General features: G+C 40.5%; 1 protein-coding gene across 2 annotated transcripts in view; it reads left to right on the top strand.

The window, feature by feature from the left end:
- Octalpha2R (alpha2-adrenergic-like octopamine receptor) overlaps positions 1 to 16,600 on the top strand; it is a 562,038-nt gene that overhangs the window by 247,837 nt on the left and 297,601 nt on the right. For both annotated transcript variants that reach the window (XM_074175188.1, XM_074175189.1), the window contains exon 3: positions 9,043 to 9,286. In XM_074175188.1, the coding sequence (XP_074031289.1) occupies positions 9,043 to 9,286 (244 nt within the window). The remainder of the gene's footprint in view (positions 1 to 9,042; positions 9,287 to 16,600) is intronic.

The following is a 16,600-nucleotide window of genomic DNA, read 5'->3' as shown; positions in this document are numbered from 1 at the left end:
AACTTGAAGATTGGGGAAGCAATAGGCTATGATAAAATAACAACTGGAATGATTGAGAAAATGGAAGAAACAGGAACTGAAGTACTTCTTATATTATACGACATAATATGGAAGATAGAGAAATTATCGAAAGATTTGTGAACACTACTGATAGTACCAATTATCAAGAAACGAGACAAAAAAAAATCAATAATTAAAATGGAATGAAGTTATTTAGCACATTTATAAAACAAATGATATCAAAAAATATATCAATAGAAAATACACTAGAAGAATCGCAAAGTGGTTTGGGAAATAGAACAAGTACGTATGACCACATATTTACCGTGAAACAGATAATAGAATACTAACAGCAAGAAGATATGCATAGCCTTTATAGACCTGGAAAAAGCATTCGATGTCATGAGCAACAACAGAAAATCTGAAACTTTCCCAGCATAGGAAGGATTGAGGCAAGTCAGGGAATTGAGTCCAGCATTATTGACAGTGCATTCAAATGAAATATTAAAGAAGTGTTTGACAAAAAACTACATGTTGGATACAGAAATCTACAGAAGGTAGGCATATCAGAAGAAGCTTTTGCAGGCTAAATTGTAATGTTCATAGAAAATGTCAAAAGAATCTACAGTAACACTTAAAAGCATTGAACGCATTATTGAAAAAAACGGTTTTTTATAATATAAATATTCTATTTGCGTTAATACTGTTTCCTCAGAGAATTGTACCGTATGGAATACATGAATGGAAAATAGCGTAGTGAGCTGACTAAAGTAATATATTGTTAGTTCAGTGTGTTTATGGGTCGTCTCAGTTATGAGTGTTCTGCTTTGATTTGCACCAAATGTTCTATGGTGTACGACTTGATGTGAAACATTTTTGCAAATTTTCATTCATTACACCTCTCGACATTCGAGATGATGTCGTGTTGTCACTCGACAAAATTATATCTTAGGTCGATATTTTTCAAAAAAAGAATGGTACTGGCTTACGTTAAAATGATGTATCCGTATCAACACTAGTAATGATTTTTTTGTAGGAAATATTCACTTCTATATGGGTGAATAATAACTTGAGAGTTCTCGAAGAGGCAATATTCTTCATTGTTCAAGAGGGTACCTGGTATTTTTGAAAGATGATGATTTTAACAAAAATTTCTTTACAGATTACTGAGGAACTTGCTATGAATGTTATCAAGATCTGAGAGAGTTCATTATTAATTAGTTTTAATGTCTGAGAGAAACTCTTCATTATGAATCAAATGGATATTTTTTAACTGAATATCTAAAGCCTTTTGAAGGAATCGAACTTTTAACATAAATCAATAAATCTTTCAGGTTGGAAGAATGATGAAATTTATGTAAGTACGATAAGAAATAGCCGTCAGACGATAAATTTTAAATTGAGTTCGAATCTCTCAACTGTTGCAATTTATGGATGCTTGCCATTATGTATATCAGATCCTCTTTTGGAAATGAATAATCATTCACGCCAAGAGAATGCAATACTTGTTATCGGGAAATGGAGTGCTCCAATTTCGTGACCAAACATTCAGTTCGTACAAAAAGTAACGAATGGCACATTGAAATATTTTGAATTCAATCTAGTCCTTGAATGAAGATTTTTTATGGTTTTCCACTTTTGAAATGATCTTACCATTCCATTTCATGAAACATTGGAGCTTGAAACTGTAAACTGGATGAATATTACTGGAGTTTTAACGCGACACCGACACCGAAACGTTATTTTCATCACCTCGACACGTGTTTAAATCATCAAGTGATCATCTCCAAGATGAAGTTTAATGTTACTCTTGAAGATGATCACTTGGTGATTGAAACACGTGTCGAGGTGATGAAAATAACGGTTTGGTGTTGGGATTAAACTACAGTAATATTCATTACTTCACTAAAGGTTCCAAATTCAATATCGTGAAGTCACAGACTGTCTGTGTTTTCGATTTTTAGTCGAACTAAGGGTGTTGGTGTGAATTACCGAACAATCTAAGCCGCGCAAAGTTTGGCATTACAAATCAGCTGAATGGGAGGACCTTCAAAACCATTTCCAAAATTTTCCCTGGCTAGATATTTGTTTTAGCTGTGAAGATCCATCAAATTGTGTTTCTCAAGTGATGGATGTTATTCTATAATTCATGGATGCTTATATTCCTTCTCAAATGAAACGACCATCTAACGGCAAACCTTGGTTCAGCAAAAATTGTGAACAGGCTGTCGCCTCCAAAAATGTCGCCTGGCGCAAAAATTCCAGTGCCGAAAACCGACCTAGGTTTGTTAATGCTCGCAACAGCTGCAAACTTAGGATAAATGAAAGCAAAGAACTTCAAAATCTGCTCACCAATCCCAACGGGTTTGATCCTTCTGGTCGGTAGCTTAAGCTGTTAATCAGAACTTTACAAAATCCACAATTCAATCACTAACACACGCGGATAGTTCAATTGCAATAACAGCCATAGAGAAACAAATCTACTAGCTGAACAATTTATGACTCACTCCACAGTCGATTTTCTGGGAAATGCACCACTCACTGTTTTCACACTAGAATCCACAATGCCGGAAATTACTTTTCGACAGCGTCTAGTCAGGCAAATTTTGAAACAGCTCAATATTAACAAGAAGTCTGGCCCTGATGAAGTACCCGTCATCTTAAAAAATGCGCAAATGAACTCACACTAGTATTTTGCAGACTTTTTATCCTGTCTTACAAGAAAGGGTTTTTTTCTTCTTGTTGAAAGGTTGCTCGCGTTCAGCCTATTCCCAAAAAGGGCAAGAACAATCTTCCAAATAACTATAGACCAGTCGCTTCGCTATCAGTGATATCAAAAATCATGGAGAAAGTCATAAACCACAATATCTTCGAATATTTGGAAGGCTTCAACATCTTGAGCGATCATCGATACTTTCGGAAACAAAGATCAACAGGCGGTCTTCTATGGTATGTCACCTATATTTGGAATAACACAATCGAGAAATATGGAGAATCAAGAGCTATTGCGCTTGATACTTCTAAGGCCTTTGACCATGTGTGGTATGAGGGTTTTCTGGCCAAACTTTCATGGTATGTCTTGTGGGATCATTTTTTTGAATGACTCTCCACCTTCCTGAAAGAACGCTGGAGTTCCCCAGGGATCCATATTGTCTCCAACCCTCTTTTTATTGTATATCAACGACGCATTGAAAAAAAAACAAGAATCCAATATATTGCTCTGCTGACGACAGAACACTTGTCTCGTCTTCTCATTCGGATTCCAGGACATCGGCTACATAGGCACATCCACCAGCAGCAGGAGGGTGCATATCTTAATGAGGATCTAGAAATGATTTTGAATTGGGGTGAAAGTAATCAGGTTCAATTCAATGCCACAAACACCCAGGCATCGGTTTTATCCAAGAAGATATAATAATGTCCGGTCTGATTCTTTGGAATCAATTTATATTATATTAGACAATGAAAGTCCGAACTGATGAAATAAGTGTATATTGGTTTGCGTTTCGTTTACCTGTATTGATGACTTTTTCCAATAATAAAAAGTTTCAATGAGCTTGTTATGTTTCCGTGCTCATTTCGTTCATTCATTACGAATCATTTGATTCTAATTGAACTTAGTTTTCCATCATTATTTTCACTGTGAAAAGTGCCATGCTGGAAATGTCTGTTTGTTTTATATTGAATATAGGTGTTTAATGAACTTTCTTCCACAATGAAATCATTTCCAGTGCTCGTAAAGTTTTACCGTGGTGACTGATCATATTTTTTGCAATGTACGTATATCATATTTCGAAAAAATAAAAATTATTGATATGGTTTGGAAATGAGTTTGCAGGTATCTTGATCCGAGATGTTCAGTGGTATCACACTATTTTTAACATTGTGTTTCATTCGTTATATCATCAGCCGCAGTAATTCTCCAAACAAACCTTGAATATTGTCCAGTCGGTATCTTTGAGGAGAAACCTTATCTAAATGACTAACTGAACGGGCCATGGATTCCCACCAAACGGACAAAACCATGAACAAATAGACACTGTGTCGATTTCTACAAAAAAGAAACTTCAGTTGTTAAAATAAGAAACAGTTGGAATACTTTGTGTCGCGGACGATTGTTTTTGTTAACAACGAAATGTTCCGTCGGCAGGCGGAAAAATGAAAAGTTATCGTTGTTTTGTCTGAGTTCTTGTAGGGTTTGCTATGTGAAAACAACGACAAGTGACAAAAATAAGCAACTATTCAGTTCACTATTTTGTTTTAACGCGTGACTGTATTCAAGGTGTTTCACTGTGGTGGGCATAAATCTCGATGATCTCATTCCTCCATTTATTCCTATGTCATCATCAAACAAATCAGCCATAATTTTATCCGTTTCATAATCTATTCGTCTCCTTTACAATAATCATATCCAGTATCTTGGTTTTTTTTCGTTTTCACTCAAAAGATAAGATTATGAAAAAAAAACGTAGTTTCTGAAAACGAAACCAAACGCAAGCGAGTCCGTTTGGCAGAAATTTGCCTCAATATCAATACTAATTTTTACCATAATATTTTCGTGGCCAATTCTGTAGTGTTTTTCAATTAAAAGGTTGTAGAATAATACTAGATGATTATTCATTATTGTGCTTCTAGTGTAGGAAAAAATAAATAACACTTGTATCGGTTACTTTATATTATTTTCCCACTTGTAAATTATATTGATTTCATTGCATTGCTTTCCTCCGATTTTTTTCTTCCAGCAAATGATCCCATTGTAGATATACTAACAAATGACCTCCTACTGGATTCATTCAATTCTTTCAGTCTTTATCAAATTATTGAGGTGCCTAATCTCATAACTTCTAATTCCGAAACATTTATAGGTATCATCCTTGTTTGAGACAAAGATGAACTGTCGTGTATTGAAATCTCTAAAGTAGGTGGAATATCCGACCATGTGGCAAAATCACCACCATACAATCAACTTTGAAAGTCAAATTTATTTCCTATTGTGATTTTGCCAGCTTCAATCGCGAACTCTAGCGTAATGATATCAGCATGATGATTTTAATGGATATGCTTCTGTACAAAAATATTATCCAATTATTTGACAGACACAACCCCATCCTTACCAAAAAGTTATTGAGCCACCAGTCCCGTGGCTTACTTATACTATCAAGAAAAGTATTGCTGTCAGAGATCGTGCCTTCAGGCACGGTCTCTGACAGCAATAATTTTCTGCAAACTCATTCTCCTACTGCTTGGAATAATTATAAAGATCTTAGGAATTACACAACAGGAGCTATTCGTCGTGAGAAAAAAACATACCTGGATTTTCTTCCTGCGAAAAAAAATTCTAAAGCAACTTGGAATACATTGCGATCACCAGAGAAAAAGTAACAACACAGAAATCCCGAATAAATTGAATGACTCATTAACATAAACTTCAGATCAACTCCTCAACCTAAGCGTTCAAACTATCAAATTTCATTATTAGAACGATACCGTTCTCTTCCAGTAATTGATAAACTTTTTGATTTCAGTGCGGCCTCGTCTGCAGTTATACAGAATTGCCTGAATCGTCTCAACAGTAACGCAGTCGGCTCAGACAATATCTCATTCCTAATGATCCATCTCTTAGATAGGTAATCATCTATTGGATCCGTTAACCTTTCTCGCTAATGCCATTTTAATTAAGAGTGTTTCCCAAGTTGTTGGAAGAACGGTGTGATTATTTCTTTAGCTGAGTGCAACTCCCCTTCGGATTTCTCTGACCTGAAGCCTATCACCATCCTACCTTGTCTTTCGAAAGTTGTTGAGATGATCAAGAAGGACGAAATTTGCAGCTTCATATATCTTAAAGTAACTGTTTCCAAATCGGGACTTACTAACCAAACAACTCAAATTAAAATTATGTGAGGCGTTAATCATTTCGAAAGTTTTATATTGCAATTGCATTCATGGCCCTGCGTTACTTCAGTCTGATTCCCTCCATCCTCAACGAATCCAAAACAGTTGCCTGGGTTTTCTTGGCATTCGAAAATACATCCACATATCAACGGTCATGAAGTAATCAGGTTGGCTGCAAAAATTGAATCATTTCCCAAATATCAACAGCTTCTCCACCAGAAACAGGTCTGTGCTGTTCATTCTTGAACACAAGTCTCTCTTTCTACTCACCGCTTCTTATACAATGCAGCTAAATTCTACAATCTCCTGCCCAGTGAATTCAGATCTTATACGTTGAAAAACTTAAAAAAGACTCAAAGAACATTTATTTGAGTAGTTCACTTTTCTCGTGCTGACCGTGGCTCATTCGTTCATGCCAAAGATTTGGTGACCGAATGATAATAATTTTTTGAATATGGATGTATGTACTGTAATTTCCTCTCATGCATTTCAAATTAAATTTTTTTTTCGAAGGTTGACTTTGAAAACAACTTTGCTAACACTCCGCATATTCATCTCAATATTTTTTTAGTATATTCTGTATGTTTCAACGTTAAGTGAATGAAGATGTTATTAGTATTATCGAAGTATGCGCTGGTCAGGCCCTATACCCTGAAGCCCCGATGCATTCGGGAGGCCGCGCCAGCATTATCAACCAACGACCACTCCCCACACCGTGGGGTAAGTGATCACTGGGGCCGAGAATCATGTGCCCTGAGCAAGTGCAGTGAGCCAAGAATGACAGCCTTCTGCATCTGTCCGGCTAAGATATCTGCCTTAGCGCAGCAGGCCGGTATGATTTTAAGATTCGAGAGTAGATATGGCATCATTCCACCAAGGACTCCAATAATCAGAACAACCGTCTTGACAGAGTGGTCTGGATAGAGTCTGCGGAGTTCGAAGAGAAAATCTTGATATTTTATCCATTTTTCCTCCTCTTTTCGGACGATATTCGTCTCGCCAGGAGCTGAAACTCCACGACAAATATCGTCTTGTGGGGAACGAATAGTTCCAATAAATTCGGCACTTCTCGTTTCCCACAACGGATTCAATAACCCCGGATCGTAGGGCAACACCGGTGTCTTGCCAATACCGTAAAAGTGCCGTAGATGGTAATAGATATAGCACTCTAGGGGCCGCATATGCTGGACATGCTGATAGCAAGTGCATAAGGATCTCGGGCACCTCGCGGCAGGCCCTGCATCATGTGTCAGGAACATCTATACCCATCACTCGACTGCGGCAGACTAAGGTGTTGAAGATACCATCCTGGCAAGTCATGATGAACCCCTCAGTTTCCGACTTCAGCCCACTCGACCTGAGGAAAACAAAAGTCAGGCGCTTTGTTGAGCCAAGCTCTCCCATGTTATTGAAGAAGACCACATGCATTGGCTTATCCTTGTGTTTCCGCAGAAGTGAGGTGATCTCTGCAGCTTTTATATGAGCTTTTTGCTGAACGGGTTCCAATTCGGTGACAGAGTTGTGGTCACCTCGTTCAGTGTCGAAAACTATACCGAGTTCATCACCTGCTCGAACAGCTGCCCTAGAGTGGAATGCTCCAATTCCTGCTCTCTCTTGGTCACGGACCATGCACGGACCATGTGTGTCACGTAGATACTCCAAACTTAAAAGTCCACGGCCTCCCTGTTGTCGGGGAAAGTACAACCGTGGAACGGACAATTTGGGATGCATCATATTTTGAGTCTTTACGTCGAGTTGATACAGCTCCACCCGAGTTCTACGTCACTACTCCAAATGAGTAGAGTAAGATTGGAACGGCAATAATATTTGTTCTAACAACTTTGTTCTTTCCCGACAGCTCCGATGACCAGATCTGTCGAAGTTTGTGCTGATATTTGCCGCGAAGAGAGTTCTTCACTGCTGTTACCTTTTGTGAGTGGCGTTGTTCCACCCCGAGGTGAGTACACGTCTCACCGGCATCCAAATGGTGTAGGATGCTTCTATCTACGAGCTACACATTCTTTCCGTGAACCCCGCATCGTCCTCTTTTGAGATGGACCACTGCACATTTGTCTATTCCGAATTTCATACCGATAGCATGCGTGTACTCTTCCACCACCCTCAAGGACTGATGGAGATCCTTCTCTCCAGAGGCATAAAGTTCAAAATCATCCATATAAAACAAATGGGTGACCTTGTGCCTTCGGTTTCTGGGGGATTTCGTCCTTCTGATTCGGAAAGCGATTGGACGACGCTATACACGGCGGTGTTGATTTGCCAGATGTCAGCCTCTTCTGTTAGAGCACTATGAACCACCGCATCCAAACAAACCAGTTCTTGTTGCTGCAGGGGCCTAATTATGTGAAGCGCCTAGCGTGTTCTGATTGATTCCATTGGTGGCATGATGCGAGTCTCCTCTCCAGCCGTACTAACGGGTGGTAGAACTGTCACTTCTATCATTTCGTTAGCAGGCTGCCGCCGAAGATAGGATACGTAATCCTTATGATTTTGGGCGAAAAAGTCGGCATGCTCCGGATATGTTTCACACCACATAGCATTCAATCTCACCATGTACCCTCTTCGCGCGGGCTCACTACTCTCGCAGCAATGCATCAGGCTATCGTTTAGCTCATGCGTCCACTCAAAACGTCCATTGTCATTGCCAGGGCCCCACCACCTTGTCTCTGACCCCACCGAGCGGGTTGATTGATAGGGCCCCTTCTTTGATTACTAGGAACCAAGTATTGGGTCTACCAAGTAGATAGCCCTGTGAACCCACGGCCGGCACCGAAGGGAGAGTAGTGTTCTCCTTCGCGGATGCGCCTGGGCTGCCGGTCCGGTTTTGCACCAGTTGCTCGGGTAAGAAGTCGCGCAACTCACCAAAGGCCAAGGGTGTTAGTGGCCATCCCTCGTTCATTATCGTTATTATTATAATTATGATTATTATAATTATTATTATTATCATTACGTGTTTTCTCGAAGCATTTGACATGCCTTTTGGTACTATGTTTCAAGTGGTATCATGCAGGATAGTTACGTTTTCACAACATTGGTTATAATATCAATCCCGAAATGATACAAGCGTAAAACCTTTTTATAACCAATAAAATTAAAACTGAAAACTGACGGATGATGTATTTTTTCTTTCAGGTGCGACGTTCACTCTGCCATGGATGTTCTTCTGAGTACGGCTTCAATCATGAATTTGTGTCTAATTTCCTTAGATCGATATTGGAGCATAACGCAGGCAGTGGAATATCTGAAGAAGCGAACGCCAATTAGAGCCATAGTGATGATTACCGCTGTTTGGTTGCTTTCGGCGGTTATTTGCATACCTCCGCTACTGGGTTGGAAAGTGGAACGAACCGCTGATGAGCAATATCCGAAGTGCCAGGTTAGTGTTAGAAACCATGTTCCACGATGAACTTTTATTTACTTTCAACCGGAAGAGACTAACTGCATTCAGAACGTATTTTGTAGATGCATGCACATAACTTTTCACTAAATCACTTGCTTTTGAAAAGATTTAGCCCGTCTGAAAAAAAAATTGGTTTATGTCACAAGAGGAACATCGAACTGCTTCCGAGAAATAAAGGCGGAACGATTAAAATGAGCATGAATAAACACACGAGAACTTTCGAATGTGATACTTCCTCTTTTCCTCACGGAAATGTATAGATGGGAAAAAATATCATCAGTATTTCATGTAATGTTTTTTATAATCTTTCGTTACCCTCGAAGTTACAAAATGAAAAATGTTTTTCTTTGAATTTTGATGATTGACTAAACAAATGAATTGCTTCAATGAGCTTTCATGCAGGAGTAGTCAGTTGTTGTGCTACAAAGTCAGCAACGACCTACTCCTGATGGTCCACATCCCAACACTTTGAAATAACAGATATTTTTCTCAATATTTCCTAACAAAATGAAGTTACTTAGACAATTTTCTGAATGAAAGTACTCGTGTGAAAAATCGATAGGCGCAACGAGCAATATCCAACCTGTGATGTCTACCATTATTCGAAAAGATCATTTTTTAATGAGAATAGAAATGAAAGATAAAATGTTCATAATAAATTTTCATAATGCAAACACGTTAACACGTTAAAACTCATTGTGTAAATATCAATCGTAAGTCTCAAGAGTAAACAAAAATGATAAATCAGCTACAAAGTCTGTTTGATTTGACCCCCTTTTCTTTCAATACATTTCCGTAGTCTGCGGAAATAGCAGGGTTGTTTGGCTACACTATGTATATTTATTCTATTCATCTATCGTGGAAAGTATGGTTCAGATGATCCTACACAATCAAACTTAATTGAGGAGGAGCTCCATCATGCAAAAACCACAGATTTTGACAAACAAACTATTCAGAAAGAAATAAAATAGTTGCGATGAAAAATGAGAAACTAGAATGCGATTGTGTTTTGTTGAGTGTTGCGTTGTCAATCTTCCATAGAATGTTTTGAAGGTTGTTGAAATGTATGCACAGTTTACACTCAACGAATATGCATTTCATGAACGAGCATTTTCTAATGCTGCAGAAGCTCTCTGTTTGTATTCCAAGTATTTTCCCAATCGAACGGTACCGGCAAAAGAAACGTTCGAGCGTGTCGATCGCAGCAAGGAGACAGGTATGTCTAATAGATAATTAATTGGAGCATGTTGTTTTATTTCGATATTATTGTAGGTACAGTTTTGCCAAAACGAGGTGGCTGTGCGTGGCTAGGGCTGTGCGTTGAAGGAAAATATTCTGGAAGCTGTCGCTGATGATCCTTCAATGAGCATAACAGTTGCATACATCCAAGTCCACTGTTCAAAGAATAATTAGGGAACAACTGCTCAACCTATATCACATCAAAAAAGTACATGCCATGACACCTGAAGATTTTCCAGCACGACTGGAATATGCCAATTGGTTCATGGAGAGAGAGATGGAGTTATCAACTCTCATAATCTCCACATACGGCCGAAGAAAATACCCATGGAATATTGCAAATCAATCCAAAAAACCTTGTTTACACTACACCTATTCACATAAGAGATTCCTTATTGAATAGAATAACATTACATAGTGAAGCCATACAAAACGACCCTGTAATGCTATATAAAGTACAGAGAGGGTGTCTTCGCAGACTTCGAAAATGTATTGAGAGAGAATGGGTTATATCGAGTAGTTTTTTAAGCCGATTTTTCATTTCTGTTTGCTCTTGAGGCTTGCCGTTGATATTTACACCATGAGTTTTGCTAAGTCGTGTTTGCATTATAAAAATTATTTATGCATATTTTACATATCATTTCTATTTTTTTATTTCTATTTTTATTCAAAATTGTTCTTTTCGAATAATGGTGGACATCTCAGGTTGGATGTCGTCGAAAGAAAGTGCATTTTTATCAAAAATCGTTGCTTCGATCGATTTTCAACAAGAGTACTTTCATTTAAAAAATTGTCTAAGTAACCTGAATTTGTTGAAAAATATTTAAAAATATCAGTCATTTCGAAGTTTTGGGGTGTGGATCATCAGGGGTAGTCCGTTCCTGACTTCGTAGTGTAACAAATGACTTCTACATGAAAGCTCATTAAAGCAAATAGTTCATTTAGTCAATCATCACAATTTGGTTGATTTTGAACATTCAATTGAAAAGTTAGCAAAGAAACCCATTTTTCATTTCATAAATTTGAGGGTGACGAAGGATTTTAGAAACAAAAGTTACATGAAGTAGGTACTGGTGATATTTCGACCCCATGAATACATCCCCGAGAGGAAAAGAGGAAGTCCAGGGACACTGTACACGGTTCTCGAGTTTGAAGTCAGTTTATATCACAGCGCAGATTAGTTCGAAAGCAAAAAAAGCGACAGTGAAATAAGTTCGATGACTACGAAGTGTGATCAAAGTGAAGTATATATATATATATATATATATATATATATATATATATATATATATATATATATATATATATATATATATATATTTATATAAAATCGACGAAGGTTAATGCAGTCAAGCTGCATATATATATATATATATATATATATATATATATATATATATATATATATATATATATATAAAATATATATATATATATAGATATATATATATATATATATATATATATATATATATATATATATATATATATATATATTGTAACGAATTAAACAATTAACTGTCCTAAACAAATTTATTTTAACAATACTTCACTATCACAACTAATTTATTTACACCACTCAGTAACTAACGCTTAATTTATCTTCACCGTTTGTTAACCGCTCGATTCGGGACGATTAGCGACGTTTTAATATCGTCAACGAACGTTCCGGATCCTTCTGCGGATTTCGGGACCCATCCGGAATTTTCGCGGTATGCGTCATACTGGGAACCGGTCAGGGCCGGCTTCAGATTCATTACATTGCCCCCTCCTTAAAGACGTTTCGCCCCGAAATGTCATCCTTGGCGTGTGTCGATACCTACGAACTCTCCATATTTGCACTGTGAAGTTCGATGGAAGTAACACTCCACAGTCTTTATGCTCGGTCGTGGAAGATGGTTACCACACACCAAAATCTGGATGCCGCTGGATCTGAAGATCGTTTCCAACATGCTTCTCACAATTCTCCAGTCCAGCCTGTCGAGCCCAGAGGCTAATTTCGGGATCGCCAACTCCACGAGATTTTGGTCGAGCATCGTCTCCTTCAGTCTAGTAAGACTCCTCCAGACATCTTCATAGGATGGTTTGTCTCGAGAATGCTTTTTGGTCACCAAGTAGAAGATGTTTCTCTGACCCTTCTTCAACTGTAGCACTCCTCCGACTTCTGGATTCTGTTCTCGTAATGTTTGAAGCTGACCAAATTTCTTGTTGAATACCACAGCGATGCCCTTGGACATTTGGAGATCCTCTGCCACGCAGTGCGCTAGGGCGTAATCAACTGGAACCTTGAAAAGGTCTCGTGGCTCTTCTCGAGTTACCCCATGTACGACCTTCTGTCCGTTCGAGTATAAAGACATGAATTGCTGGAACGTCATTTCATCCTCTGGTGGTCTGAGGGCGCGAACTTGGTCGTGATTTCCAGCATAAGGAGCCAGTCTATTAAAATGGACGACCCTAGGCTTTCCTCGAGGTGGCTTATGGATTCGGTAGACGAGGTCATTAATCTTTTTCATAATTTTGTACGGACCTTCCCACGAGTTCCGCAACTTCGGTGATAAACCACGGCGGCGCTTAGGATTGTACAGCCAAACTAGGTCGCCGATTTCGAATCCTCCAGCATTCGCCTTGATGTCATAGGCCTCCTTCATCCTATCGCTGGCACTCCGGATGTTCAGACGGACTCGTTCATGAATGTCGTCCATTCTCTGCCGAAGCTTGCTGACATAGTCTTCCCCCGCAGTGTCTTGTTCTGGAGGCATCCCAAATTTTAGGTCGCAAGGAAGCCGCAGCTCTCGTCTCATTATAATACTGGCAGGGGTTTGGCCGGTTGACTCGTGCACTGCCGAACGATAAGCCAGCAGGAACAGGTGGAGGTATTGGTCCCAGTCTCTTTGATGGTCAGAGACTACTTTGGACAAGTGGCGGTTTATAGTCCTATTCATTCGTTCCACCATTCCATCGGACTGTGGATGTAAGGCTGTGGTTCTGGTCTTTCGAATGTCCAACAGTTTACATATTTCTTGGAACAGGTTGGACTCAAAATTTCTGCCCTGGTCCGAATGCAGCACCAATGGGACACCGAATCGACATATCCATTCCTTTACCAGGACGTCAGCGACGGTAAAGGCTTCCTGGTTGGGCAGGGCATAGGCTTCTGCCCACTTGCTGAAGTAGTCCATGACTACCAGGATGTATTTGTTCCCATGGTGGGACTCTGGGAACGGGCCGGCGATATCGATGGCGATTCTCTCGAAAGGACTACCCACGTTATACTGGCGCATTGGAGCTTTCGGTCGTATCCTAGGTCCGTTACTGGCAGCACATACAGCACACTTTCTGCACCAGTCCTTGACGTCGGCTTGACAATTAACCCAGTAAAACTGTTGTCTTACTTTCTGGAGGGTCTTCGTTACTCCCAGATGTCCTCCAGTGACTCCATCATGGATTTCTTTGAGCACCTCCCGTCGTCTGCTCCTGGGTACCACTGTCTGGTGCCTTTCTTCTGCACCGTCTTCAGACTCCAACACCCGCTTCAGAACCCCGTTTTCCAAAGTAAGGGAGTTCCATTGTGCCCAGTAGGACTTGATCACTGGCGAATAACCTGCTACCTCCTGCCACGATGGTCTTCGATTACTTTTCTTCCATCCGATGACTAAACCAAGATCTGAGTCTTTCTCTTGGTCTTCCTTGATCTTATCATCCTCCCAGTTGTCGTCTACAGCTGTAGTTCTACAAATAGCTGCTTCCTTCTCTTCTGCTCGTCAACAATGTGAGCAGTCATCGGGGCAAGGTCTCCGTGATAGGGCATCTGCGTTTTTATGGCTAGTCCCAGCTCGATGTTCTATTTCGAAGTCAAATTCTTGTAATCTCTCAATCCAGCGCGCTACTTGGCCCTCGGGATTTTTGAACTGCAGAAGCCATTTGAGAGCTGCATGGTCCGTTCTCAACAGAAATCGTTTTCCATACACGTATTTGTAGAAATGCTCCACTCCTTTGACTACGGCCAACAGCTCTCGCCTGGTGACACAGTAATTACGCTCTGGTTTACTGAGCGTTTTGCTGAAGTAGCCAATAACTTTCTCCTGTCCATCCTGGATTTGAGAAAGAACTGCTCCAAGTCCCACGTTGCTGGCGTCCTTATCCAAAATGAACTTTCCGTCAAGTAAGGGGTAGCTCAAAACGGGAGCGTTGATCAAAGCTCTTTTCAGCTTCTTGAATGAGTCTTGGCATTCCTCAGACCACTGGAACTGGATCTGCCCTTCTGTGAGGCGAGTCAATGGTTTGGTGATGTTGGCAAACCCCAGCACATATCGGCGGTATTAGGTGCATAAACCAAGGAAGCTCCGAAGCTGATGTATGTCTTTTGGAATGGGCCAGTCCTTAACTGCTTTGATCTTTTGTTCGTCTACCGCCACTCCTTCCCCAGAGACAACGTGGCCAAGGTAACGGACTTCTTTCTGGAACAGATGGCATTTCTTGGGACTCAGTTTTAATCCAGAACTCCTCAGACGCATGAACACCTCCTCCAGATTTTTCAAATGATCGTTGAACGATTTTCCGACCACGATTATATCGTCGAGATACACTAGACACGTCTTCCATGAGAGACCTTTGAGAACCGTCTCCATCAATCTCTCGAAGGTCGTTGGAGCATTACAAAGCCCGAATGGCATAACCGTGAACTGCCACAATCCTGAGCCGATGGTGAAAGCTGTCTTTTCTCGATCTTCTGGGGCCAATTCAACTTGCCAATATCCACTCTTCAAATCCAAGGTCGAGAAAATTGTGGAGCCGGCTAGCGTGTCTAGGGTGTCGTCGATTCTTGGAAGAGGGTAGCTGTCTTTCTTTGTCACGTGATTTAGTTGGCGATAATCCACGCAGAACCTTGTCGAGCCGTCCTTCTTCTTCACTAACACGACTGGGGAAACCAGGGGCTGTCAGAAGGTTCGATAACTCCTTCTTTTCCCATATCGCTGACTATCTTGTCTTCTCTCTTGGCAAGAGGGAGTCTTCTAGCCGATTGCCGGATTGGTCGGGCATTCCCAGTGTCGATTCTATGCTGAACCACATTCGTTCTGCCGCCTTTTCCTTCTCCAGTATCGAAGATTTCTTGGTACCTCTTGACTAACTTCCTCAATTTAGATCGGTGAGTTGATGGTATGTCTTTGGAGGAAATGTCAATTAACTTCTCCAACTCTTTAGGCAAGTTGTTGGCTTGGCTAACTGAACTGCGTACACTCCGTATGACAGAGGAAATGGACAAACAGTGCCCCAGCATGGTTCCTTTCTTCAAGGTCACGGGAAAGTAGTTAACATTCATGACCCTGACTGGCACAACTTTATCAACACGCAACAGGGTCTTCCCCAGTGCGATTCCTCGTCCAATTTTCTCATCGTGTAGCTTGGGCTCGAACATTACCACCTTGCCGCTGCTCGCACTTCCGTCCAAGCGAGCCTCCAGGATGGTTTCAGCCCTTTCCGGTACGCACACGTCTTCGGCCAACAGGACTCTAATCATCTCTTCGCTTCTTCCATGAAGCACCAGCTCTTCTCCGTCGACACGTAGGATGCCGTCTTGAAAATTCAGCTCGAACCCTCTGGAATTCATTATGTCCATTCCAATGATCGCATCGTCCTCGATGTCCGCCACCAATGCACGATGTTTCAATTTTGTGCTGCCCAACACCAACTCAATTGGCAGTTCTCCAAGTACATTGGCTGACTCCCCTGTTGCAGTGCGTAACTTCCAGCTTGACGGTTCAATTCTTGCCGGTGTTTTGGCAAAGGTTGGTCCAAGAATGGTTCTCGTCGCACCTGTATCTAGCAGCATGGTGCAAGGCTCGTTGTTGATGAGGCCGTCTACGAAAACACCTTTGTCTTGTCGTTGGAGAACGGCAACATATGCGTTTTTTACGGGGGCTTGCTGGGTACAGGTCGACGATTGCCCCTTCTCATCGACCCCCTCTAGTTTTCCTGATTTGGTGTCTATTCTTTGAAAGCTGGACATTTGCTACGCACATGTCCAATTTTCCCACAGTTCCAGCATCTTAT

Source organism: Leptinotarsa decemlineata, unplaced genomic scaffold (assembly GCF_025532065.1).
Source record: "Leptinotarsa decemlineata unplaced genomic scaffold, Ldec_3_MD MMD2_tig00000882_RagTag_RagTag, whole genome shotgun sequence".
Lineage (NCBI taxonomy): Eukaryota > Metazoa > Arthropoda > Insecta > Coleoptera > Chrysomelidae > Leptinotarsa > Leptinotarsa decemlineata.
Note: the sequence above shows the minus strand (reverse complement) of the source record. Positions and strands in the feature narration are given on the sequence as shown.